The sequence below is a fragment of the Caenorhabditis briggsae genome (assembly GCF_000004555.2).
Source record: "Caenorhabditis briggsae complete genome, chrIII, whole genome shotgun sequence".
Taxonomy (NCBI): Eukaryota; Metazoa; Nematoda; class Chromadorea; order Rhabditida; family Rhabditidae; genus Caenorhabditis; species Caenorhabditis briggsae.
In genome coordinates, this window is record NC_013490.2 from 663,447 (window position 1) to 687,054 (window position 23,608).

Below are 23,608 nucleotides of genomic sequence, written 5' to 3' on the forward strand. Positions count from 1 at the left end.
GCCAGTAGACCGGCAGATCTGATATCATCGCCACTGTGGTGGAATTCTCAAAAACTACGGTAGCTAGCAGAAATTAGTAAATTACGAAAATATGTCAATTTTCATGCTGAGCAATTTTGCAGTTGACAACATTTTTATTGCTATCATCCTTCTAGAGATATGCGCCTTTAAAGTTGGCGCGCCCTCTTGGCGCACCACTGGTGGCGGCACCAGGCGGAAAGAAGGAGCGCCCATTTTAAAGGCACATATCTCAAAATTCAATGATGCTACGGAAATACCGAAACTATTAAAATATTTTATCTTTTATTTTCTACATTTTTGTAATTAACCACTTTTTGGTAGGTACTGTAACTTTTGAGATATGCGCCTTTGAAAATGGCGCGCCTCTCCACTTGGCGCCATGGGAGGGGGGAGCGCGCCAACTTTAAAGGCGCATATTTCAAAAACGACGGTAGTTAGAAAATAGTTGTCAACTACAAAAATGAAGCTTTATTTTTAATTAGTATGATCTGAAAATTTCAGGACAATTGAAAAAGTTTGAATTGCTTTCGTACAGGATTGCAAATTGAGCCAATTAGGATCAATTACTTCTGGAAAATTAGGAATTTTTTTGCAATTTCAAAACGTTAACATTTTCAGTACTGTGTGAAACAAGCGGGCGATCCAAAATGGAATGAGGATATTCAGAAGGATCTAAGCAGGCAATTCCCGGAGCACGAGATGTTTGCAAGAGTTGGAAAGTTTGGAAATAATGGGTTAGTTTTAAAAAGCTGAAATTCTGAAAGTCGAATTTTTCTAATTGAAACAATAACGAGTGTTTTTCAGAAAAAACGACCTATTCGATTTGCTCAAAGCCTGGACCGTCCTTCATCCGGAAGAGGGTTACTGTCAAGGACAGGCCCCGATAGCTGCGGTTCTTCTGATGCACATGCCAGTTCGTGACGCCTTCTACTGTTTTGTCCAAATCTGTCATAAATATCTGCCCGGATACTACAGTAGTGGTTTGGAAGCAGTACAAGTGGATGGAGATATTCTTGTAAAGATGTTGAAGGAAAAATCGAAACTGACTTATCGACATTTTGTAAGTTTTCAGGATTTTTATTGGAAATAGAACGAAATAGATAGCAGATTTGAAATAAGCAGGAAAAATTAGTCTAGATGGATTTTTGTAGAGTATTCTAGCTACACTTTTGAGCTTTATGGGTTACGGTAGCACCAAAAATACGCAAACACCGAATACATCATATTCTACGACACTTTGAGGAATCGATCTGAAAATTTGAATGTAAACTAAATTGAGGGTGCTAGAAACGAATTTAACATCAGAATTGAGCTAGTAATGAGTAGAAAGTCGAGAAGTCAAAATTGACGTATCGAACAGTTGCAAGTTTTCAGGATTTTCATCAGCATTAAAGAAAACTACACAGCAGATTCGAAATCAGCTAAAAAATTGGTCTAGATGAATTTTTGTAGAATTTTCCAGCGATAACTTTGAGTTTTCGGGATTACGGTAGCACCAAAAGTACGCAAACACCAAAACTTACGACACTTTAAAGAATCAATCTGAACAATATAGTCTCGACTAAATCGATGGTGCTAGAAACGAATTTAACAGCAAAGTTGAGCTAGCAACCACCCAAAAGTGCGAAAATTCTCTTTGAGAAAATGAAGGAAAAGTCAAAATTGACATATCGACATTTTGTGCGTTTTTTTTCGGGGTTACGGTAGCACCAAAAGTACGCAAACACCCGGAACATCATATCTTACGACACTTTGAGGAATCGATCTGAAAATTTGAATCTAGGCTAAATCAGAGTCGCTAAAAACGACACGGATATCAAAATCGAGCTAATAATAACCCAAAACCCGTTATTCCAGAAACAGAACGGTGTAGATCCGGCGCTATACATGATCGAGTGGTTTATGTGTGTCTTCTGCCGTACACTTCCATGGCCTACCGTACTCCGCGTCTGGGATATGTTCCTGTGTGAAGGCGTCAAAATTCTATTCAAAGTCTCGTTGATTTTGTTGAAATACGGTCTGGGGACGCCGTCACAAATTAAGCAATTTCCTGATATGCCAGCGATTGTGACAAGGTTGAGGAATCTGCCAGCTGAAATCAAGGAGGAGGAGTTTATAGTGCAAAAGGTAGGATTTTGAGCTAGAAAAGTCAATTATTGATTTTTTTCAGATTTCCGAGATGACTCTAAACGATGTGGAAATGGAGAAAATGCACTTTATCGCGATGAAAACTCGACAAATGCGTTTTGATTAATTTTATTTCGTTAAAACCCGCCCTATACTTTGAGCCCATATATCATTTCCTGTGTAGGATATCTAGAAATTGTCAACTGATGAAATATTTCTGATACTGTGATGAATATTTTATCAGTTTACAGATTTTTGATATCTGTTATAAGAAGCGAGATAAATTGGCTCAAGTCGACGCTTGCTAGCTGAGCTACACGTTCGGCTCCCGACCTCTGAACTTTGAGCTCATATATCTCGGCTCCAGTAAAAGATATCAAAAACTTGTCAACTGATAAATTACTTATCATAAAATAAGCAACTTTTTGTCAGTTGATTATTTCTTGCTATCTCTTACAGGAACCGAGATAATTGAGCTCAAAGTATAGGGCGAGCTCCATTTTTTCAAACTTTCCAAAACTTTCAAAATTCCGTTTTAAAGGTGCTCTATTGAGAATATATCCCTGTGCTCATTATTTTCTTTGTTAATATTTCTTTTTTGTATTGCTTCTTGCCCATACCTCGATTCAAAAAACGCCATAAATAAATGTGATATCAATGTTTTGAATTTTTTCTGGAAATCGTAAAGGAAGCCAAAACTACTGACATCAGAGATTTTGAAATTTCTAGAAAGGAAGCCAAATTTTTTTCTAGAGTTGGTTTTGTGATGATTCCAGAAGTTTCCAGTCTAAAATAATCGAAAACAGCTTGAAATAAGCTTTTCTTGCTTCATTTTCGACCTAGTTGGATTACTGTAGCGCCATTCTGTGAGTTTTCAAGATTTTCATAAAGATCAGAGAAAAATGATCAGCAGATTCAAAATCAGCGAAACAATTGGTCTAGATGGGTTTTTGTAGAACCTTCTAGCGAATTGTTTGAGTTTTCCGGGTTACGGTAGCACCAGAAGTACGCAAACGCCCGGCACATCATATTCCACGACAGTTTGCGGAATCGATCTGAAAATTTGTAATTAGGGTAAATCAAGGGTGCTGAAAATGAATCGGGCATTAAAATTTAGCTAGAAAATACCCGAAAGTGGATAAGCCAAAATTGACATATTGACATTTTTTGAGTTTCCAGGATTCTCATTTGGATCAGTAACAAATGGATAGCAGATTTGGATTCAGCATAAAAAAATAGTCTAGATGGGTTTTTCTAGAATCGTCTAGCGGTACTTTTGAGTTTTCGGGGTTACGGTAGCACGAAAAGTACGCAAACACCCGGAACATCATATTCTACGACACTTTGAGGAATCAATCTGAAAATTTGAGACTAGACTAAATCGAAGGCGCTAGAAACGAATCCAGCGCCAGAATTGAGCTACGCAAGTCTTGAAAAGTGATGTTTCAAAATTCATTGGGATCCATGTCTTGAAATTGAACCTTGTTCTTTTCTTGTGAAGGAAATTCCCCTTGGAAAAAAACTAAAACTTTGTTAACCCAAAAAACTCTTCATTTTTATTTTCTCGGGAGAATAAATTCGGGGTGCTCGGCGCCTTTTTGAAATTCAATTTATTTCGTGTCTCCTAAGCATTGTGTGAAGAAAAAAAAAGTAGAAGATGTGCGAAATTCCGTTATCTCCTCATCCTGTCTCTCTCTCTCTCTCTCTCTCTCTCTCTCTCTCTCTCTCAATTTTTGCTCTTTGTGTGTGTGCTCCAGAAGACATTCCTTTTTGTCATCGTCAACGTCTTCTGAAGATTCTGGACCGGCGGCGTTTTTTTCGTCCACAAATCATGATGGAGGGCATTTGCCCTAATGAAATTCCTTCTATTTCTCATTACATCTTGGGAAAAACGAAGGGAAATGACTTTTTCCAGAAGGGTCATGATTTTTTGGAGCCGTCTCTTTTTATGGGTCACTTCTAGGATTTTCCATTAGCTTAAGAATTCCAGAAGATCCCTTTTCTAACAGAAAGAACTTCAAAATGAGTACAAGCATGGCTAGAATTCTTCCATGCGCCTTTAAAAATTAATTCTTTCGAACAAATTTTGTAGCTAACTGCATTTATTTTTTTTAGAGCTTTAAAATGAGTATAATCATGACCTACTTACCTTAAGTTCAATTTTTGGACCCCTGTGCGCCTTTAAAGGGTCAAGTTTCCAGTTTAAAAGAATATAATCGTGTTTGTACTTATTTCAAAACTTGTAACACACAAAATTTAAATTCTGAATTGAAAAAATAGTTCTGGCAGAATTTGACCGAGGTACGATGGATTTTCTGAGCCTAGTCCGAACATCCTACAACTGAAAATCAACCATAACTCAGCCAGATTTCGTTCAAAGATTCTCAAAGTTAAATATATGAACTTGGCGTGTCGAGACCTTTAAAATGAGTATAATCATGACCCACTTTCCTTAAAATCGATTTTTGGACCCCCTATGCGCCTTTAAAGGGTCAAGTTTCCAGTTTAAAAGAATATAATCGTGTTTGTACTTATTTCAAAACTTGTAACACACAAAATTTAAATTCTGAATTGAAAAAATAGTTCTGGCAGAATTTGACCGAGGTACGATGGATTTTCTGAGCCTAGTCCGAACATCCTACAACTGAAAATCAACCATAACTCAGCCAGATTTCGTTCAAAGATTCTCAAAGTTAAATATATGAACTTGGCGTGTCGAGACCTTTAAAATGAGTATAATCATGACCCACTTTCCTTAAAATCGATTTTTGGACCCCCTATGCGCCTTTAAAGGGTCAAGTTTCCAGTTTAAAAGAATATAATCGTGTTTGTACTTATTTCAAAACTTGTAACACACAAAATTTAAATTCTGAATTGAAAAAATAGTTCTGGCAGAATTTGACCGAGGTACGATGGATTTTCTGAGCCTAGTCCGAACATCCTACAACTGAAAATCAACCATAACTCAGCCAGATTTCGTTCAAAGATTCTCAAAGTTAAATATATGAACTTGGCGTGTCGAGACCTTTAAAATGAGTATAATCATGACCCACTTTCCTTAAAATCGATTTTTGGACCCCCTATGCGCCTTTAAAGAGTCAATTTTCAAATTTAAAGGAACATAGTCGTGTTTATACTCATTTCGAAGCTTATAACATATAAAATTCAAATCTGGAAACAAAAATAGTTCTGGCAGAATTTCACCGAGTTACGATGGATTTCTTGAACCTAGTCCGAACAGGCTACAATTGAAAATTAATCATAACTGAGCCAAATTTTGTTCAAGGTTTTTTATAATTACATATTTGAATTTGGCGTGTCGAGACCTTTAAAATGAGCATAATCATGACCCACTTTCCTTAAAATCGATTTTTGGACCCCCTATGCGCCTTTAAAGGGTCAATTTTCAAATTTAAAGGAACATAGTCGTGTTTATACTCATTTTGAAGCTTTTAACGCGCCGAATTCATAAATTTAGGTTTTATCGGAAAATTTTGAAAAATTCACAAGTTGTAATTCTTTTCAGTTTTTCATTCTGAAAACTTTTCTTTTGTTTTTTTTTGGTCCTCAAGATTTCTTCAGATAATAAAACGTTTTGAACCTATAAAGTTTTTTTCTGAAAATAATTAATTTAAGAAGTTCAGAGTTAATTAAATAGAACTTTTTTAAATTTCCAGACCAATTATTTTTTCTCCCCTATATTCTCTCTGGAATATTCGTCTTCTTTGTTTTCTCTCTTTTTCCCAAACCACAACCACCACTAAAGTGTCATATAATCGACAAAAAAATTAGAGAGTGTGAGAGATAGAGAGACGCAGAGAAAACATAAGGGGGGATCTTTTTTGCCGTCGACTGGAGAGCGGCAAATTATGAGCGGAAGAAAAAGAATTATGTAGAAAAAGAACTCATAATGTTCCGTTTTTTAATTATTTTTGGCTCTTTTGAAAATAAAAAAAATCCCTAAATTTTCTTTTTTTTGCTCCTTGGAGCACAAAAAACGTTTAAGAAAATCTTGAAAACGATAGTCTCATATTTCTTTTTTGCTTTCTTAAAAATTCTTTTTTTTTCTAGAATAAATTTTGGAACTAAAAAATATGATTTTCAGAAAATCTGAAATTTAACAACATATGATTTAATTTGCAACAGTTTCCAAAATCCCAAATTCGTTTAATTTCAAGTTTTTCAGAATTTTCGATTTTTTGGATATTTCGAATTTCTTAAAATTTTTGATTTTTCAAACTTTTAGAATTTCTTACATTTCAAACCTTTGCTATTTTTCAGATTGTCCAATTTTTGGACGTTTCTGAATTTTTCTGTTTTTCGTAATTTTAGAATTTTCGGATTTTTGGAGTTTTTCAGAATTTTTTATTTTTCAAAAACATTCCATTTTTCAGAATTTGAGACTTTTTTTTGAATACTTGCAATATTTCAGAATTTTCTATTTTTTTTCCAATAGTTTCAGACAGTTTGCAAATTTAGGAACCCTCAAATTTCTCTTATCTTCATTTTTTAACCAATTCTTTTTAATTCAAAAAATAGTAATATTCCAGAAATGTCAACCTCAAACGCTTCAGACTTCCGAAATATAGAAGACGATGATTGTCAAGATGCCGCGTCGTGGATGGATTCAGATGCGTCACGTCTTCGGGAGAAGCAGTTTCTATTATCTTGTGAGCGAGGAGATATCGGAAGTGTCCGGAAACTGTTGGCTGGAATTTCAACCGAGAATTTTAATATCAATTGTTTGGATCCGTTGGGAAGGTGAGGGTTTTTCGAATTGATCTCGATTCCTAGAAAAGATATAAAAAAGTAGTCAACTGATAAAATGTTTGTCATAATATTAGCAACATTTTATCAGTTGTCAAATTTTTAATATCATTCACAGGAAATGAAACAAATTTGAAGTTGGTGCTTGTCGGCTGAGACCCGCGGCGGCTGCCAAACTTTGAGACAATTTATCTCGGTTACTATGAAAGATATCAAAAATTTGTCAACTAATGAAATTTTGCTGATAAAATGTTAAATAATTTATCAGTAGACACTTTTTTGATATATTTCACAAGAAATAAGATATATGAGCTCAAAGTAGACAGTTTGAATTTCCTGAAAAAACTACCGTAACCCGATGAATATATTCCTAGAAGTTTTACAAGCGAATTTTTCAAAATTTACATTTATAACTAGGACTTCAAGATAAATCCATATAAACACACCATATTTCCTCAAAATTAAAAAAAAAGTCCGGTGGAGCGAATTTGCATCATCGGAACATTGAAATTGTTTGAAACTAGTCATGTTTATACTCATTTTGAAGCTCTGAACATGTCAATTAAGAATATTTCTAGAAATCTTTGATTAGCTGAAAGTTTAAAAAGTTACAGTAACTTTGAAATATCTGAAAATGTTCTATTTTCAACCCAACCAAATTTTGTAGCTCAAAAAAGAGAGCAATTTTCAAAATTTCGTTATTATTCATTTTTGGTGTAAAAAAAGATAAATTGCACTATTCCAGAAAAAGGGCTGTGGGTGTCATTAAGCGCCAATTTTCAATTTAATTGGTCCCGGAAAATGGGAAATTGAATTTTTCTCCTCAAGTTTAGAAAAACCATTTTGTTTCAAATTGAAGTTGAATTTTTTTCAGTCTTAAAACTAGGCACCCAAAATTCTATTTAATCTAGAAAACAAGGTTTCATTTTTCCCCCCAAAAAAAAGTTCTCCAAAGTAACATACCACACATTTTTTTCCATCCATTTCCCTCCCATTTTTTGCAGAAATGCTCTTCTTATCGCCATTGAAAACGAGAACATTGAGATGATCGAGTTACTGCTGGACCACAATATTGAGGTTTCGTTTTCTTTGAAATTCTATACAAAAATTTATATATGAATCTCGAAAAAAAAGGAGGAAGCCAAAAAAAATCTATTTTTTGTTCTCTCTCCGAAATTTTATGTTTTTATGTTGCTCATTAAAATTTTCGCCAGCCTCTGGCTCTTTATATTTTTAGAGGGATTCCAATTTTTATATTGATTTTCGATTTTTTTCAATATTCAATTTTTTTAAAAATTTAATCAAATTTTCTGACTTTAATTATATTAACTTCCAATTAAAATTTTTTTTAATCTAAATTTCCAGACAGGCGACGCTATTCTTTACGCAATTGGAGAGGAGAACGTTGAAGCGGTGGAGATAATTGTGGAGCATTTGGAGAAAATGGACAAGTTTGATGCGGAGGTATAGAGATTTTCAAAAATTTTGTGAAAAATCCCAAAAAAGGGTTTTCCGGGCTTCAAAATGGATTTCTGATTTGGAAATTCTGAATGCAATTTTTAAAAACTTAGTTTTTCCAAGAAATTTTCAAATAGGTTTTTTGGGCTAAAATGAAAATTCTATGAAATTTTGGTAAAATATTTCAAAAGTACAAATTCAGAACTTTAGAAAGAGTATAAATATGATTTGGTTTGGAAAACTACAAGTCCAAATCTCTAGGAATTACCGTAATCCCTCTAATTTGTAGCTCATCCAACTCGTCAACTTTGAACTCTTATTTCTCATTTCCTGTGGAAGATAGCAAAAATATATTAACTTAAAAAATGTTTATCATAATATCAGCAATACTTTATCAGTTGACCGGTTTTTGATATCTTTTTCAGGAACTGAGATATGAGGTTTAAACGTTAAGAGGTCGGCAGCCGACCGCGTAGCTCATTATCAGCCAGCAAGCGCCGACCGTCTTTTAAATTTCAGCTCCGTTATCTCATGCCTTGTAAGAGATATCAAAAAATTGTCAACTGATAAAATATTGCTGATATTATGATAAACATTTTATCAGTTGAGCACTTTTTGATATCTTTTGCAGGAAGCGAGATAAATTGGCTTAAATTCAAGAGCTGCCGACTAGCTCTGCCGCCAAGGTCTGCTAACTATTAAGCAGACCTAATTATTAAGCAATCCTAATAAAAGTAAAAAATAAAGAGTTTAAGGTTATTTATTTTGCTAATCTAGATACTGATGCATTTATTTTCCAGCGACAAGGTGTGGAGATTACAGAACACTCCGCTTTCACCCCTGACATTACTCCAATCGTGTTAGCCGCTCATAAAGACAATTACGAGTGTATTAAGCTATTTCTGGACAAGAAGGGCACAGTACCCCATCCACACGACGTCAGATGTAGTTGTCCCGAGTGCTACGTGGCAAGAGAAGAAGACTCGTTGAGATTATCCAGGTCGAGAATCAATGCATATCGAGCGTTGACGAGTCCATCATTGATTTGTCTATCTGCAAGAGATCCGATTTTATATGCGTTTGAATTGAGTTGGGAGTTGAAGAGGCTTTCGTTCATTGAGAATGAATTTCGAACTGACTATGAGGTGAGCATCGAATTTAACAAGTTACCGTAACCACTATCGCAAGCTGCTCGGCCGCTGCCGACCTCTTAACTTTAAGCGCCTATATCTCCCTTCCTGTAGAAGATATCAAAAATCTGTCAACTGATAAAATGTTTATCATAATATCAAAAACATTTTATTAGTTAAAAATGTTTTGATACCTTTCACAGGAAACGAGATATTTGGGCTTAAAGTTAGGAATTCGGTAGCAGACCGTGTCTCAGTCAGCAAGCGCCGACTTGTCAACTTTGAGCGCCTTTATCTCATTTCTTGTAAAAGATATCAAAAAGTGGTCAACTGATAAATTATTGATGAAAACATAACCAATATTTTATTTGTGGACCAATTTTTGATATCTTTTACAGGAACTGAGATATATGGGCTCAAAGATAGAGTCTTGCTACTAGAGATATCACGGTATTTCTCTCAGGAACTCTCCCAAAAATGTCAAAAATTCTGTGTCCACATGCTGGACCAAGTACGAGGATCCAAAGAGCTAGAAGTGGTCCTGAACCATACAACCAATGCCTGGCATGATGTGACATCCGCCAACTATGGAAACCCTGAGAAGCTAGCTCGTCTGAAGCTAGCGATTCAACTATCCCAGAAAAGAGTGAGTTGGGTTTTCGAGAATTCAACTTTGTGCCAACTTATCTCGATTCCTATCAAAAATATGAAAAAGTTGTTCACTGATAAAATGTTTATCACAATACGAAAAGCGCATTATCAGTTGACACATTTTTGATATCTTTTCTAGGAACCGAGATATAAAGGCTTGACAATATAATATCTTTCAGTTCGTGGCCCATCCCAACTGCCAACAACTGCTTCTAGACATTTGGTATGAAGGTGTCGAGTCGGTGAGGTGCACTAATTTTATATACAAGGTAGGGATCCTGCTGTAGGTGCAAAAAATCAAAAAAAATTCCAGCTAATTTTCTACCTATTGGGAATGATGAGTTTCCCATTATTCTCCTTGGTCTACCTTCTGGCTCCTCACTCTTCAATGGGACAGTTTGCCAAAAAACCATTCATCAAGTTTTTATCACATTCTGGGAGCTATATTTTTTTCTTAAGTGAGTTCCCAAAATTCTCAAAAGCCCAATTTCGAAAATGGTGAACTACAGTACTTCTTATCATGGCTAGCCAACGGATGAACGTCATCGATAATCTGCTTCGGACCGATGATGTGGATCGGAAGGAGACGCGTGGACCACCGCCTACAGTAATAGAATGTGCCATATTTTTATGGGTGCTAGGTTAGTTTTTTGGGATTCAGTCTATCCTAAAACCTGTAATAGAAAAGCCCCTAACTTTAACTTTGAACCCATACGCGGTCGCCCGCCGACCACCTAACTTTGAGCCAATTTATCTCGGTTTTTGTAAAATATATCAAAAAGTGATAAACTGATAAAATATTGGTGCTATTATGGTAAACATTTTGTTAGTTAACAACTCCTTGATAGTTTTTACATTAACCGAGATAAATTGGCTCAAAGTCGGCGCTTGCCGGTAGAGCTACGCGATGACCTACCGACGTCTTGACTTTGAACCAGTTTATCTCGGTTTCTGTAAAAGATATCAAAAATGTGTGAACTGATAAATTGTCAATTATAAAACGAAAATTATTTTATCAGTTGACAAAGTTTTGATATCCCTTACAGGAACAAAGATAAATTGGCTTGAAAGTCATAAGGGATCTATTAGGGCTTTAAAAATTGGATAATTAAAAATTGATGATTTCAGGACTAATCTGGGTGGAAATCAAGCAACTCTGGGAGTGCGGTCTCTATAATTACTGTCGTAATTTATGGAATATTCTGGATTTTATCACGAATTCTCTGTATTTATGTACAACGGCGCTGCGAGTGGTCTCCTATGTGCAGGTAAGCTTAACGTTGAGCTCAATTATATTGGTTCCTATTAGAGATATCAAAAAATTGTCAATTAAAGAAATGTGGATGATATCATGATGAATATTTTATCAGTTGACAATTTTTTGATATCTTTCACAGTACCCGAGATAAGTTGGCTTAAAGTGTGTAGTCGGTGCTTTCCGGCTTACCTGCGGGATCCTCTGCCGCCCTCTTAACTTTGAACCTATTTATCTTGGCTCTTTTAATAGATATAAAAAATTCCAACTGATAAAATGTTTATCAGTTTATCACCAACATTATACAGTAGACCACTTTTTGATATCACTTATAGGAACCGAGATAATTGGGCTCAAAACTTGTGGGGGCTTTTTGAGGTCCGATCCGAAAATTTCTAAAATCAATTCCAGGTAGAGAAAGAAGCACTACAAGCGAATTCCGTTCACATCGCACGTCATCTGCCACGGCGAGACTGGGACGCCTGGGATCCGACACTTCTCTCTGAATGCTTTTTCGCAACTGCAAATATTTTTTCGTCATTGAAACTGGTTCATATCTTCACCGTTAGTCCACACTTGGGACCACTGAAAATATCGTTAGGTGAGTGGTTTGGCGGGAAATTCAAAAAATTTGAAAATTCTGAAATTTCAGGTCGAATGGTAATTGACATTGTAAAATTTTTCATGGTCTACGCGTTGGTCCTATTTGCATTTGCCTGTGGTTTGAATCAGTTGTTATGGTAAGCTCCTAAAACTTGTTGAAACAGAAATTCTTAATATTTTAAGGTACTACGCATCGATGCGACAAAACGAGTGCAATCTGTATGAGCAATACAAAAATGAGAAATCGTTGAGCTATAAATATGAGCACTTGAAAGAGTCGTGTGATGATAAATACAAATCTTGTTCGAGGTGAGTTTGAAGTCAATTATCTCGGTTCCTATAAGAGATATCAAAAATCTGTCAATTGATAAAATATTACTGATAACATGATAAACGTTTTAATAGTTTACCACTTTTTGATATCTTTTACAGAAATCGAAATAATTGGACTCAAAGTTCAGATATCGGCAGCCAACCGCATAGCTCAACCGGCGAGCGCCGACCTCCTATCTTTAAGCCAGTTTATCTCGGTTCTTGTAAAAGATATAAAAAATCTGTCGACTGTTAAAATATTACTGATAATGTGATAAGCATCTTAATAGTTCACTACTTTTTGATATCTTTTACAGAAACCGAGATAATTGAGCTCAAAGTTAAACAGTCGGCGATTGCCGGCTGAGCTACGCAGTCGGCTGCTGACCTCTCAACTGTAAGCCATATTATCTCGGTTCCTATTAGAGCTAGCAAATACTTGTAAATTGATAAAATATTATCATATTATCAGCAATATTTCATTAGTTTACAAACTTTTGATATTAAAAATTTCAGCATCTACCACACTGCTGAAACTCTGTTCTGGGCACTATTTGGCTTAGTGGATTTGACCCATTTTCGTCTAAAAGAAGACCATTTTTTGTCCGAATGGACGGGGAAAACGATATTTGGAAGTTATTGTTGTTGTTCAATTATAGTTCTATTAAATATGCTAATTGCTATGATGAGCAATTCATATCAATACATTTCGGATCAGGCTGATATCGAATGGAAATTCGCCAGGAGTCGATTGTTTTTGGGTTTGACTGAAGTTCCAGATTTTTTAATTTTTCAATTTTCAGAATACTTCGATGACACTGCCACTCTACCACCTCCTTTTAACATTGTCCCATCTCCAAAATCGATATATTACTGTAATTTTAAAAATTTAATTCTAGAAAGAATAATAAGAAAATTCCAGGCTTGAACTATCTGACAAAAAAGCTGTGTAACTGCACAAAACTACAACAGCCTAGCAAGCAGAAAAGCATGAGGGTTGGTTTGAGCTCAATTATCTCGGTTGCTATGAAAGATAGCAAAAAATTGCCAACTGATAAAATTTTTATCAGGTTATCAAGTATATTTCATTAGATGACAAATTTTTGATACCATCTACAGGAGCCGAGATAAATTGCCTTGATGTTCAAAGCTCGGCAGCCACCTCGTAGCTCAGCCGGCAAGCGCTGCCTTCTCAACTTTGAGCTCAATTATCTCCGTTCCTGTGGAAGATATCAAAAAATTGTCTATTGATAAAATATTTATCAGATTATCAGTAATGTTTTATAGGTTAACAAGCTTTCGATATCTTTTAAAAGAACCGAGATAAATTGGCTCAAAGTTAGCCGCCCGCGTAGCTCCTCAGCCGACAAGCGCCCACTTGTCAACTTGAACGCATATATTTCGGTTCCTATGAAAGATAGCAGAAAGTAGTCTACTGTTTATCATATTATCAGTAGTATTTTATAAGTTTACAAATTTTTGATATATTTTAAAAAAACCGAGATAATTTAGCTCAAAATTGACGGTTGGGCTTGTGCTAGAGCTTATACGGTCTGCTTATGCGGTAATACGGATTCAAATTTTTTTAAAATTTCAATTTTCAGAATCAAAAAATTCTGCGATCGGTGAACGATAGAGAGAACAATTATCGGGTGAGTATTAGATTTTTTTTTTGAAAAAAAAAGGATTCAAAAATTTTTTCAAAATTTTAGAAATCTAGAAACAATTTGAATTTTTCAGAGAACTGTGCGGAAACTAGCCACTGCAGAGCACAATTTTATTGTAAAACACCTGTTTTTTGTTTTTGGGAACTTGTAAATTTATCGTTTTTGGTTTTTGCAGTGATTACAGTACTACTCTCTTAGAAGCCCACTCGAACAGCCAACTTTGAGCTTGATTATCTCGATTCCTGTAAAAGATATCAAAAATCTGTCAACTGATAAAATATTTATCATAATATCAGCAATATTTTATTTATAGACAACTTCTTGATATCTCTCACAGCAACCGAGATAATTGATATTGAAAACTTTTGGAAAATTCAAATTCCATGATTTGAGACTATTAGGTATAATTTTTTGTGCTGATTTTGAATTTGTCATCGAATTTATTTTTTTTTGAAGCATAAAACCTCAAAAATTTCCAGTTTGTGACCCGAAACTTGGTCCAACGCTACATTGCTCAGATGCAACGAATGAAGCAACAAAGCGAAGGTGTCTCAGAGGATGATGTCAATGAAATTAAGCAGGTTTGGGAGCTTTTTTGTTGAAAAATTCAGGTTTTATAAAACAAAAGAAGATCTTCATTTTTGTAGTTAACAACTTTTTCTAGCTCTCCCAGTTTTTGAGATATGCGCCTTTAAAGCCGTTTATGGCATTTCCGTCGTAGGTCGTGACCTAGATTTTTTAGGTCATGACCTAGAATTTTTTGTGTCGTGACCTATATTTTTTAGGCCATGACCTATATTTTTTAGGTCATGACCGAGATTTTTTAGGTCGTGACCTAGATTTTTTAGGTCATGACCTATATTTTTTAGGTCATGACCTATATTTTTTAGGTCATGACCTAGATTTTTTGGGTCGTGACCTAGATTTTTTTTCTTATGAGAGATATCAAAAAGTGGTAAACTGATAAAATGTTAAGGATATTATGATAAACATTTTCTCGGTTGGCCACTTTTTGATATCTTTTACAGAAATCGAGATAATTGAGCTAAAAATATACACTAACTTGGCTCTCCGAGAATTGATTTTTGGAGTTTTTTAATTTCGAAATAATCAAGAAATCCAAAAAATCGCAATTTTCAGGACATCAGCGCGTTTCGCTACGAACTTCTTGGAATCCTTCGAAACGCTGGCTACCAGACAGGTCATACCGATATCAATCAGAAGACGTCGTGTAATAATTTTTGAAAATCGAAATTTTCAGAAAAAAAAGAACATTTTCAGCTCGAAACAAGAAAAAAACCGCGATGGCGGAACGTCGTCTCAAAAATTCGGCTCTTCTCCACCAAGAGTTTCCAGTACCTCAAATGTTTCAGTCTGGTCAAAGGAATATGAGTATATCCTCTATACATTCCAATGGCAGATTGTGAGTTTTTGAAATTATCCAAGCCGGCAACTTTGAGAGCATATATCTCATTTCTTTCGAAAGATACCAAAAAGTGGGTAACTGATAAAATGTTAATCATAATATCAGAACTATTTTATCAGTTAACCACTTTTTGTTATCTTTCATAGGAACAGAGATAATTGACCTCAGAGTTATGGTAATTTTAGCGCAATTTAATTTCATTTCAGAAAACTTTCATTCCTCCCGAGCACCTCAAAACTGAGCTGGAACAACCTAAAAGTCAAAGCCTCCCGTCTTTCGAAATCCAAATCAATCGATACTACACATCTAGATGTGACCCGGTTACAAGCCTTAAGGTAATACTCTCGAGAACCTGGATTTTTGGATTACTGTAGTTTTTTTTTTCAGCAAAAAGTCTCCGCTTCAAAAGCAAGCACATACCAGTTTCGAAACGTCCAGTTTGAATGATGATACTGATGAATTGTTGTGATCTACATTTTTAAAAATTGTTGATAAAGATTTTTTTGGAATTTTTATTGAAATTTAGATATTTTGGCAGCTAGATTTTTCAGGGAAATACATATTTTAAAACAAATCGACTAATCCCGCCCCCTTGGGAAACTCCGCCCCATTTTTCGCACTTCATACGTCATTAGGGGAAGCGGAAGAGAAAATAGGTGTTAACAGAATTTTCTCGAATTTTTTCCAAATTCCCGCCAAAACTGAAAATTCTTCGTTTTTAAAAAAAATATTTTCAGCATTTTCTATTCAAAAAACACATTTTTATGTCTTGCGACAAATTTTATGATTGAAATATCGATTTTTGCATTTTTTTTAAGTTCGAAAATCAAATTTATCTGCTATTTATGAAAATGGTTCGAAAATCGGAGCTACGAAGGTCCCGTAACGACAACTACAGAAATAAAATAATCATTTAAACAATACAGTAGTCACTAGGCGCAGAATTTTCCCTTTTTTTGAAGAAAAACGACATTTCTATGTCTCGCGACAAATTTTATGACAAAACCTACATTTTTCGTATTGTTATGCACAAAGAAAGGTACAATGCAAAATATCGATTTTTGCAAATTTCCAGGTTTCCAGTATTGCTAATAGTTGATTTACTCAGAAAATTCGATCTAATAGTAAATCAAAAGCGCCAAAGAGTTTATTCTCGTTGCAAAGCACTTTCCTATCACTATTCTCTACCGCATTTCCCACTGATAACAAAAAATTTCATCTAAATATTACTGACTCATCACTCCCACACGCGCCTCTAATTATTAGCATGCCTTCTATTTATCGCTTTCTTTTTGCTAGGTTTTGCAAAATTCTCTTTATTTATAAACATCTTCAAAACTATAGTTTAAACTACGCAATTTCGGTTGGAACGACCTAGAAAACGCGCCAAAAGCGCTACAGCTCGAAAAATCGATATTCACGTTTTTGGGTTAATGTAATCTTTAAAAAGTCCTGTAAAATTTGTTTCTGTTGTTTTAGGTTGCCTCGTGGAAGCTATTTACCGGAAAATACGATAAACTTCCTTTTGATCTTTTTACCGCGAAAACTTTCTGCTTTCCGCCGGTGCACATTTTTGTCCTCTCGCTGTTTTTCAACCCGATTTTTCTCCTCTTTTTCTCTTTTACCCTCCTTTTTAATTTGTCTCCCAGATTTTGAATGAAAAAAAAACTGAAATTTTCAGACAAATGCTGCTGCCGGAAACTGACGAAGTTCTGGACACCGTATTCGTGGGGAATTTGCCGTTTAAAACGAAAGAAAGTCAGGTGGAAGACATGTTTCAGCAGTACGGATTCATTCGAAATATAAAGATTAAACGCGAATTCGGGTGTGCAATCGCTTTTGTTCAGTTTAGAGAGAGCAGGTGAGCATTGTTTTCTAACGAGGCGCAGAGAAAGAAAGAGATCGAGTGCGTTGGTCTGCTAATCATTAGCATGCCTAAATTCCACGTTTCTAAACATTAGCAGACGTTTCCAAACATTAGCAGAAAATGTCTTCTTCTCTGCGTCTCTCGTAGGCCTGCTAAATAATTAGCAGACCCACATTCCACGTGGCGCATCTCGCAATACAAAAATAGTGCTATTGTCTATTCAAAATAATCGCGCGGGTGAGAGAGTAAAAATGTCTGCGTCTCTACAGCGCCTCTACAGGTTTGGAGACTCTCTACACGTTTTTTTACTCGTTCACCCGCGCGATTATTTTGAATAGACAATATCTCAGCCAATTCTCAACCGATTTTCTTCTTTTTTTTCACAGAAAAATCCCAAATTCTAACCTCAATGCCACACTGACAACACCATTAAGTATCGAATATTTTATGCTGAAATTGGCTTTCAGCGACGCCGATTTCGCAGTCTACGGTGTCAACAACGCGGTTGTTGGCAATTTCCGTGTCTACACCGACCTGACGACAGGATTCGTCGAGCCATGGAGTTACTCATACGACGCGTTTGAAATTCCCAAAGAATCGAAGCTCCGCCCATTGAAATTCCTCGTGATTGTCGATAATCTTCCATCGAGTGCATCATGGCAAGATGTTAAAGATCATATGAGAGACACTCATGGTATTAAATCGACAAATGTGGATTTTAAAACCGACCGAGCTTATGTGGAGTTTGAAGATCAAAGAGGCGCGGAATATGCTGTCAAAAGATATCATCAATCGCTTTTCCGATCGCATAGAGTGAGTTAGGCTATATAACAGAAGATTTTCAAAATTTTCAGGGAGAAACTAGATACATAAATGTTCGTCTTGGCACGCCGAACCCACACAAATTTGCGGATAATATCAAAAATCGATCATTTACTCGTCAGCGATCGATGTCACCGATTCGTAGAAGTTCGGGTGGAAGAGACTTGAAGAGAGTTGCATTTAGGGATGAGGTGAGATTTTTAACTCAAATTTTTGAATTTGGCGTCGAAATGCAAGAAAAAAATACTGAAATTCGCTCAAATCAGCGAAATTCATAATTTTCGCTGAATTTTCAAGAATTTTTGAAAAAAAAAACAAATTCCAATTTCCAGAGAAGATCCGTCTCCTGCAAACGCCCCCGTGAACACAATCGTTCTCCGATCCGTCGTCGCCCCTCTCTAGAAGATTCTCCGATCCGCCGATCGTCCACTGATGAAACCGATGACTCGCGCCGATCAACTCGTAGCAAATACCGAAAGGAATCGTCGAGCCCATCTGTCAGCCGTTCCCCATCTCCAGAAAGTTCCGATTCGAGTAATGTGGATATTAAATAACGATTTCTCTCTGTTTTATTTTATTCTAGCTCATTGTTTATGCAAGACAACAACTACGTGTAATTCCATTGTTTAATACTGTAATAAGAGTTTTGATTATTTGTGTCGAAAGCTTTTTTTTATTAGCTAATTAAAAATTTAATAGAAATTGAGCAAATAATATAAGTTAGCCTCCGATTCTTCCCACTTGCAACTTTGCAATCTTCTCCACTTCCACCTCCTCAATAGGTCTAGATCTGTGATGATGGCGATGGCCATGTCCGTGCTTAGCCCCTCCGTGATGACGTCTTCTAACGCATTCACAGTTTCCACTGTGAAGCACACGTCCTTCGTCGCACTTCAAGTTGCAATCACATTTGCAAGCTTCGGAATTCCACGTGGCATTTCCTGGAATTCGAACATTAGCAGACCAATGTCTACTTCTCTGCGCCTCTCGTTGGTCTGCTAATTGTTTAGGGGGCGTACCTCTCAAGGGGCGTATCTCAAGAATGATGACAGCTATCAAAATTTTTTCAACTACAAAATTGCTCAGCATAAAATTTTACATTTTCCTGTAATTGACCATTTTTCGCTAGCTATCGTAGTCTTCGAGATATGCGCCTCTAAAGTGAACGCGCGCTCATAGGGTTCTAAACATTAGCAGACCAACGTCTACTTCTCTGCGTCTCTCGTGGATCTTCTAATTATTTAGCAGGCCAATCGAACACTAGCAGGCCAACGAGACGCAGAGAAAGAAATGCTTTTCTAAACATTAGCAGACCAGTGTCTACTTCTCTGCGTCTCTCATTGGCCTGCAAAATAATTAGCAGACCAAAATTCCACGTGTCGCACCTCGAAATACAAAAATAGTGCTAGCTCAGCTAATTCTCAACCGATTTTCTTCATTTTTCCACAGAAAAATCCCAAATTCTAACCTCATTCTGACAGCACCTTGGTCAAAAACTCACCCACACAATTGTTCCTCTCCTCCTTGTTGGCACACTCACACTTACAAGATCTACCAACAACGAAGCCTGGAGCGCAAACCGGGGTCTCAAAAAGTTGAATTTATTCAGAAAATTATTCAAAAACTTACGTTAGAACCACAATCGAAGCAAGAGCACGATGTGTGCTCCTCCATAGTGATTTCTCGGGTCATGTTGAACATGAAACGGCCGTTTCCGATGTACAAAAGTTCGGCGACCTGGAGAACAATTTACAGGTTTTAGAAAAAATTTCGAATTCTTACATGCTTTTTAACGAGGTTGATTGTTCCTGGATGGCAAGTTTCTAGCGAGTTACAGCAGCTTCCAACACATTGTTTGACCTAAAAGAGAGATTTAAAGGCGCATAACTCGGTTCCTGGAAAATATATCAAAATCTTGTCAACTGATAAAATATTGCTGATTTTATGATAAACATTTTGTTAGTGGGCTACTTTTTGATATCTTTACAGCAACCGAGATAAAAGTTGAGAAGTCAGCGGCCGCCTCTGCCGGCAATCCTTTCAACTTTGAGCTAATTTCTCTCAATTCCTGTAAAAGATATAAAAAAAGTTGTTAACTAACAAAATGGTTATCATAATATCACCTTAATTTTATTAGTTAACTATTTTTCAATATTTTCCACAAGAAGCAAGATAAATTGGGTCGAAGTTGAGAGGTCCTACCGCGCCCTAGCTCGCGCCATCCTTTCAACTTTCAGTTCATATATTTCACTTCCTGTGGAAGATATCAAAAAGAATTTAACTAACAAAATGCTTATTGTGATATTACCTACATTTTATCAGTTGACAACTTTTTGATATATTTTACAAGAGCTGAGATAAAATGATTCAAAATTACGATACCTCATAACACTTGGGATAGATCAACAACTGCGGATCATCGGATAGCTGAGGGACCGGAACACAAACATTTTGAAGGTTACAAGTGTCATTTCCCTGTTTTATATCTTTCATGCTCTGCAAATGAAACAAAGTGTAGCCATCCATTTCTTGGTTGGAGATGTTCTGAAGCGAAATGATACGTTGGGCAGACATCGAGCCGGATTTTAGGGAGAGCATTGCTGGAAATATAATCAACAACTTTAAGCCTATATATCTCATTTCCTGTAAAAGATATCAAAAAATTGTTAACTGATAAAATGTTTATCACAATGTCAACAACGTTTTATCAGTTGACATTTTGTTGATATCTTTTACAGGAAGCGAGATATATGGATTCAAAAATAGAGGTGGGCCGGCAAGCTCAGACCGTATTTCAGCTTTGGACTAATTTTTCTCGGTTTCTTCAAAATATATCGTAAAGTTGTCAACTAATAAAATGTTAGTGGCAGTATGATGAACAATTTTTCAGTTGACAACTTTTTCATATCTTTAACAGGAACCGAGATAATTAATCTCAAAGAAACATGACCAACGCTAGCAGGCCATGAAAATTCGAAAAAGAGACCTAAAAATAGGGATTTTTCGAAAAAAAAAAACGATAATTCAGCTGCCAATATTTTACCTCCTTTCTCCCCACTACTTGTAGTCTTCTCCACGTGGCGATTCGTCAATTCTGGATTGTAAATCACATGAAGATCTTTTAAAAGCCCATCCAGACTTTTTGCATGTTTCAGAGCTCGTTGGAATTCCTAGAATTGCTTTTTTTTGAAAAATTCCAAATTTGAATTTCCAAAGACTCACATGAGGAATTTGAGAATTCCCGGAATTCCAGAATACTAGAAAAAGGATCAAAAGATTGATGAACATTGTTAGAAGCTTAGAAGAAAAAGAAAAAGAGTTTTAGTTTCTTGAAGATTCTTCTATTCCTTTTTTCCCCAATTTATCAATCTCGTGCTCTCTCCTTGCGTCAGGTGTTTGGAGCCATTTGCTCTGATCTGTGTTGATAGATAGATAAACTTGTGATGTCCCTTTTCATGAGTCATGAATCGAGCCCATTTTCCATTTTCTCTCAGTAGAGCGCAATTGCAAAGTGTGAAAATTTGAATTATATATTTCAAAATCTGGGAGTTGTAGCTAGCTTTTCTGCATTATCGTTATATTTGTTTTTGGAATATTTCTTTCATTTAAAAAGTTTTGTTCAACTCAATAATTCAGATTGATGGCCTATTCTTCGAGAAAAAAACATCTAAATTACCCTCACCAAAAAATAACGAAAACCCATTCTCCCTGCCGCAGTGTTGCGAAACCCCGCGCGGCGCTTTGCAGAGGGGCGGAGTCTGGAATTTGCAACGTCTCTAGAGACTGCTGCTGAATAAAAATTGCCTTTTTTAGTATTTTTTCAGATTTTTTGAATTTTTTAAAGCTGAAAATATAATTTAGAAGGCTTGAATGACCTATAAATCACTCTTTTAAATCTCGAAAATTGTCAAAAACCCAATTTTTGAGGTGATTTTTCTCTGCTGAATAAAACTTGCATTTTTTGTTTTTTTTTTCAGATTTTTTGACATTTTTAAAGATGAAAATACAATTTAAGAGGCTAACAATAAATTTTTATATTCTCGAAATTGCCGAAATTTATGTTTTTCAGGGGATTTTCCGGGAGACTCGAAAAATGACCGATATCATTGAAACAGCAGATTCAGAAAAACGGAGAAAGGCGAAAGTGAGTTTTAAGAGAGGAAAAATGCAGAAAAATCGAATTTTTCTTTTTTTCTCTAAGTTAAGCTAATTTATCTTTCAGACAGTCCTCGGAATCGGCCTTCCTGCTGGCACTGACTACCCGAATCTCTCAGAAATCCCAGCAGAGCCTTGTACAGAAATTCACTGGCGAAAAGAGGTGGCAAATGCGTTTGAGGTGGCAAATAACGGATATAGCTTTCATAAAATCGCAAATTCCGTTTTTGCCAAGGATTTGTCGGGGTATTGGTATAAATTGAACAACGAGTCGAGATGTTTCGAGTTTCTCTTCGATGGATTCAAGGATACTACTGGTATGTTCCTTGGCCAACTTTTTGACCAATTTAGGCGATAATAGAGTGGTTTGTAGTGATTTTCAGGCATTTTTTTTGAAGTTTCCAGCGCAATTTTCCAGATTACACCCGCATCAGCATCCCACCACAAGCCCCATCGTTCGTTGGATTCAACTATCTTCATCAGGCGATTTTTCCGATGAACGATGAAGGACGACCGATTCTTCCTAAAGATGATAAAGGGAAAACGGTTAGAAAAGTAGAAAAATACATTTTCAAACTCTGAAATTTCAGATTTTTCCATTCTACGAAGGCTATCCTCTATTCCCGGTCGACGATTCTGGAGCGATTTGTGTCCCATTAGGAGACGACGGGAAACCGGTATTTCCGCGAATTTATGAGGAGTATGGAGCGTATGTCCCATGTGATGTCACCGGTATGTTCTAGAATCTTCTATAAATTTCTAAAATTTCCAATTTTATGTATCCCGAACTTTTCTAGCCTGTGAATCTGCGAGAAGGAGATATACCTATTCAACCCTTGGGCCTTGTTATTTCTGGTTTTTTGCAAGAATTTCGAATTTTGAAACTGAAATTAGCGATTTTAGGTCGTGTAGTGCTGCCGTTGGATGAGCAAGGGGCGCCGATTTATCCTAGGGATGAGGAAGGCAACGTTCTGATGCCATTTGTGATGTCAGAGGATGGATCGAGGAAACGGGCGGTTTATACAGGAGATGATGGTAAGAAAGTGAGGGAAATTCGAGAAAAAAACCCATTTAAAAGTTTGCAAAACCTTAAAAAATCCCAGTTATCATCTTCTGGAAGGTTCTCGAACCTCTATTTTTTGAGTTCCCACCAAAACCGAAAACTTCGAAAAATGAGAATAAATTTGATTTTTTCTCCGATTTTTCGCGAAATTTTTAGACTTTTTTATGGTTTCCTGCTACCGTAAAACCTATAATAGAACGACACCCGGAACGTCCACTTTGAGCCTATATATCTCACTTCTTTTGAAAGATATCAAAACAGTGGTTAACTTAGTAAAATGTTTA

The 23,608-nt window shown here is 36.0% G+C and overlaps 5 protein-coding genes across 5 annotated transcripts in view; 4 read left to right on the forward strand and 1 right to left on the reverse strand.

The window, feature by feature from the left end:
• Positions 1 to 2,275, forward strand: part of CBG15140 — a gene marked incomplete at both ends in the record, with an annotated part of 5,402 nt that extends 3,127 nt beyond the window's left edge. The window contains 4 exons of the mRNA XM_045243330.1: positions 640 to 755; positions 826 to 1,081; positions 1,879 to 2,148; positions 2,192 to 2,275. Of these exons, the coding sequence (XP_045095669.1) occupies positions 640 to 755; positions 826 to 1,081; positions 1,879 to 2,148; positions 2,192 to 2,275 (726 nt within the window). The remainder of the gene's footprint in view (positions 1 to 639; positions 756 to 825; positions 1,082 to 1,878; positions 2,149 to 2,191) is intronic.
• Positions 2,276 to 6,700: 4,425 nt separating this feature from the next.
• Positions 6,701 to 15,886, forward strand: Cbr-trp-2 (the record flags this gene model as incomplete). The annotated part of the gene is made up of 19 exons (XM_045243331.1): positions 6,701 to 6,909; positions 7,920 to 7,992; positions 8,281 to 8,379; positions 9,174 to 9,518; positions 9,967 to 10,149; positions 10,334 to 10,423; positions 10,468 to 10,612; positions 10,664 to 10,795; positions 11,283 to 11,422; positions 11,821 to 12,149; positions 12,196 to 12,321; positions 12,841 to 13,199; positions 13,247 to 13,320; positions 13,929 to 13,976; positions 14,471 to 14,572; positions 15,132 to 15,222; positions 15,273 to 15,414; positions 15,624 to 15,752; positions 15,805 to 15,886. 19 exons carry the CDS (start codon positions 6,701 to 6,703, stop codon positions 15,884 to 15,886), a joined length of 2,898 nt encoding a protein of 965 aa, XP_045095670.1.
• Positions 15,887 to 17,102: 1,216 nt separating this feature from the next.
• CBG15138 lies at positions 17,103 to 18,660 on the forward strand (the record flags this gene model as incomplete). The annotated part of the gene is made up of 4 exons (XM_045243333.1): positions 17,103 to 17,278; positions 17,752 to 18,097; positions 18,139 to 18,297; positions 18,439 to 18,660. 4 exons carry the CDS (start codon positions 17,103 to 17,105, stop codon positions 18,658 to 18,660), a joined length of 903 nt encoding a protein of 300 aa, XP_045095671.1.
• A 166-nt stretch (positions 18,661 to 18,826) lies between these two features.
• On the reverse strand, positions 18,827 to 21,394 carry Cbr-pvf-1 (the record flags this gene model as incomplete). Its single annotated transcript, XM_002642821.2, has 7 exons — positions 18,827 to 19,047; positions 19,608 to 19,692; positions 19,736 to 19,843; positions 19,889 to 19,966; positions 20,489 to 20,706; positions 21,150 to 21,276; positions 21,329 to 21,394. The coding sequence occupies 7 exons, from the start codon at positions 21,392 to 21,394 to the stop codon at positions 18,827 to 18,829; spliced, it is 903 nt and encodes a 300-aa protein (XP_002642867.2).
• An 805-nt stretch (positions 21,395 to 22,199) lies between these two features.
• CBG15136 overlaps positions 22,200 to 23,608 on the forward strand; it is a gene marked incomplete at both ends in the record, with an annotated part of 3,708 nt that continues 2,299 nt past the window's right edge. The window contains 5 exons of the mRNA XM_045243334.1: positions 22,200 to 22,250; positions 22,329 to 22,578; positions 22,680 to 22,807; positions 22,852 to 22,993; positions 23,165 to 23,296. Of these exons, the coding sequence (XP_045095672.1) occupies positions 22,200 to 22,250; positions 22,329 to 22,578; positions 22,680 to 22,807; positions 22,852 to 22,993; positions 23,165 to 23,296 (703 nt within the window). The remainder of the gene's footprint in view (positions 22,251 to 22,328; positions 22,579 to 22,679; positions 22,808 to 22,851; positions 22,994 to 23,164; positions 23,297 to 23,608) is intronic.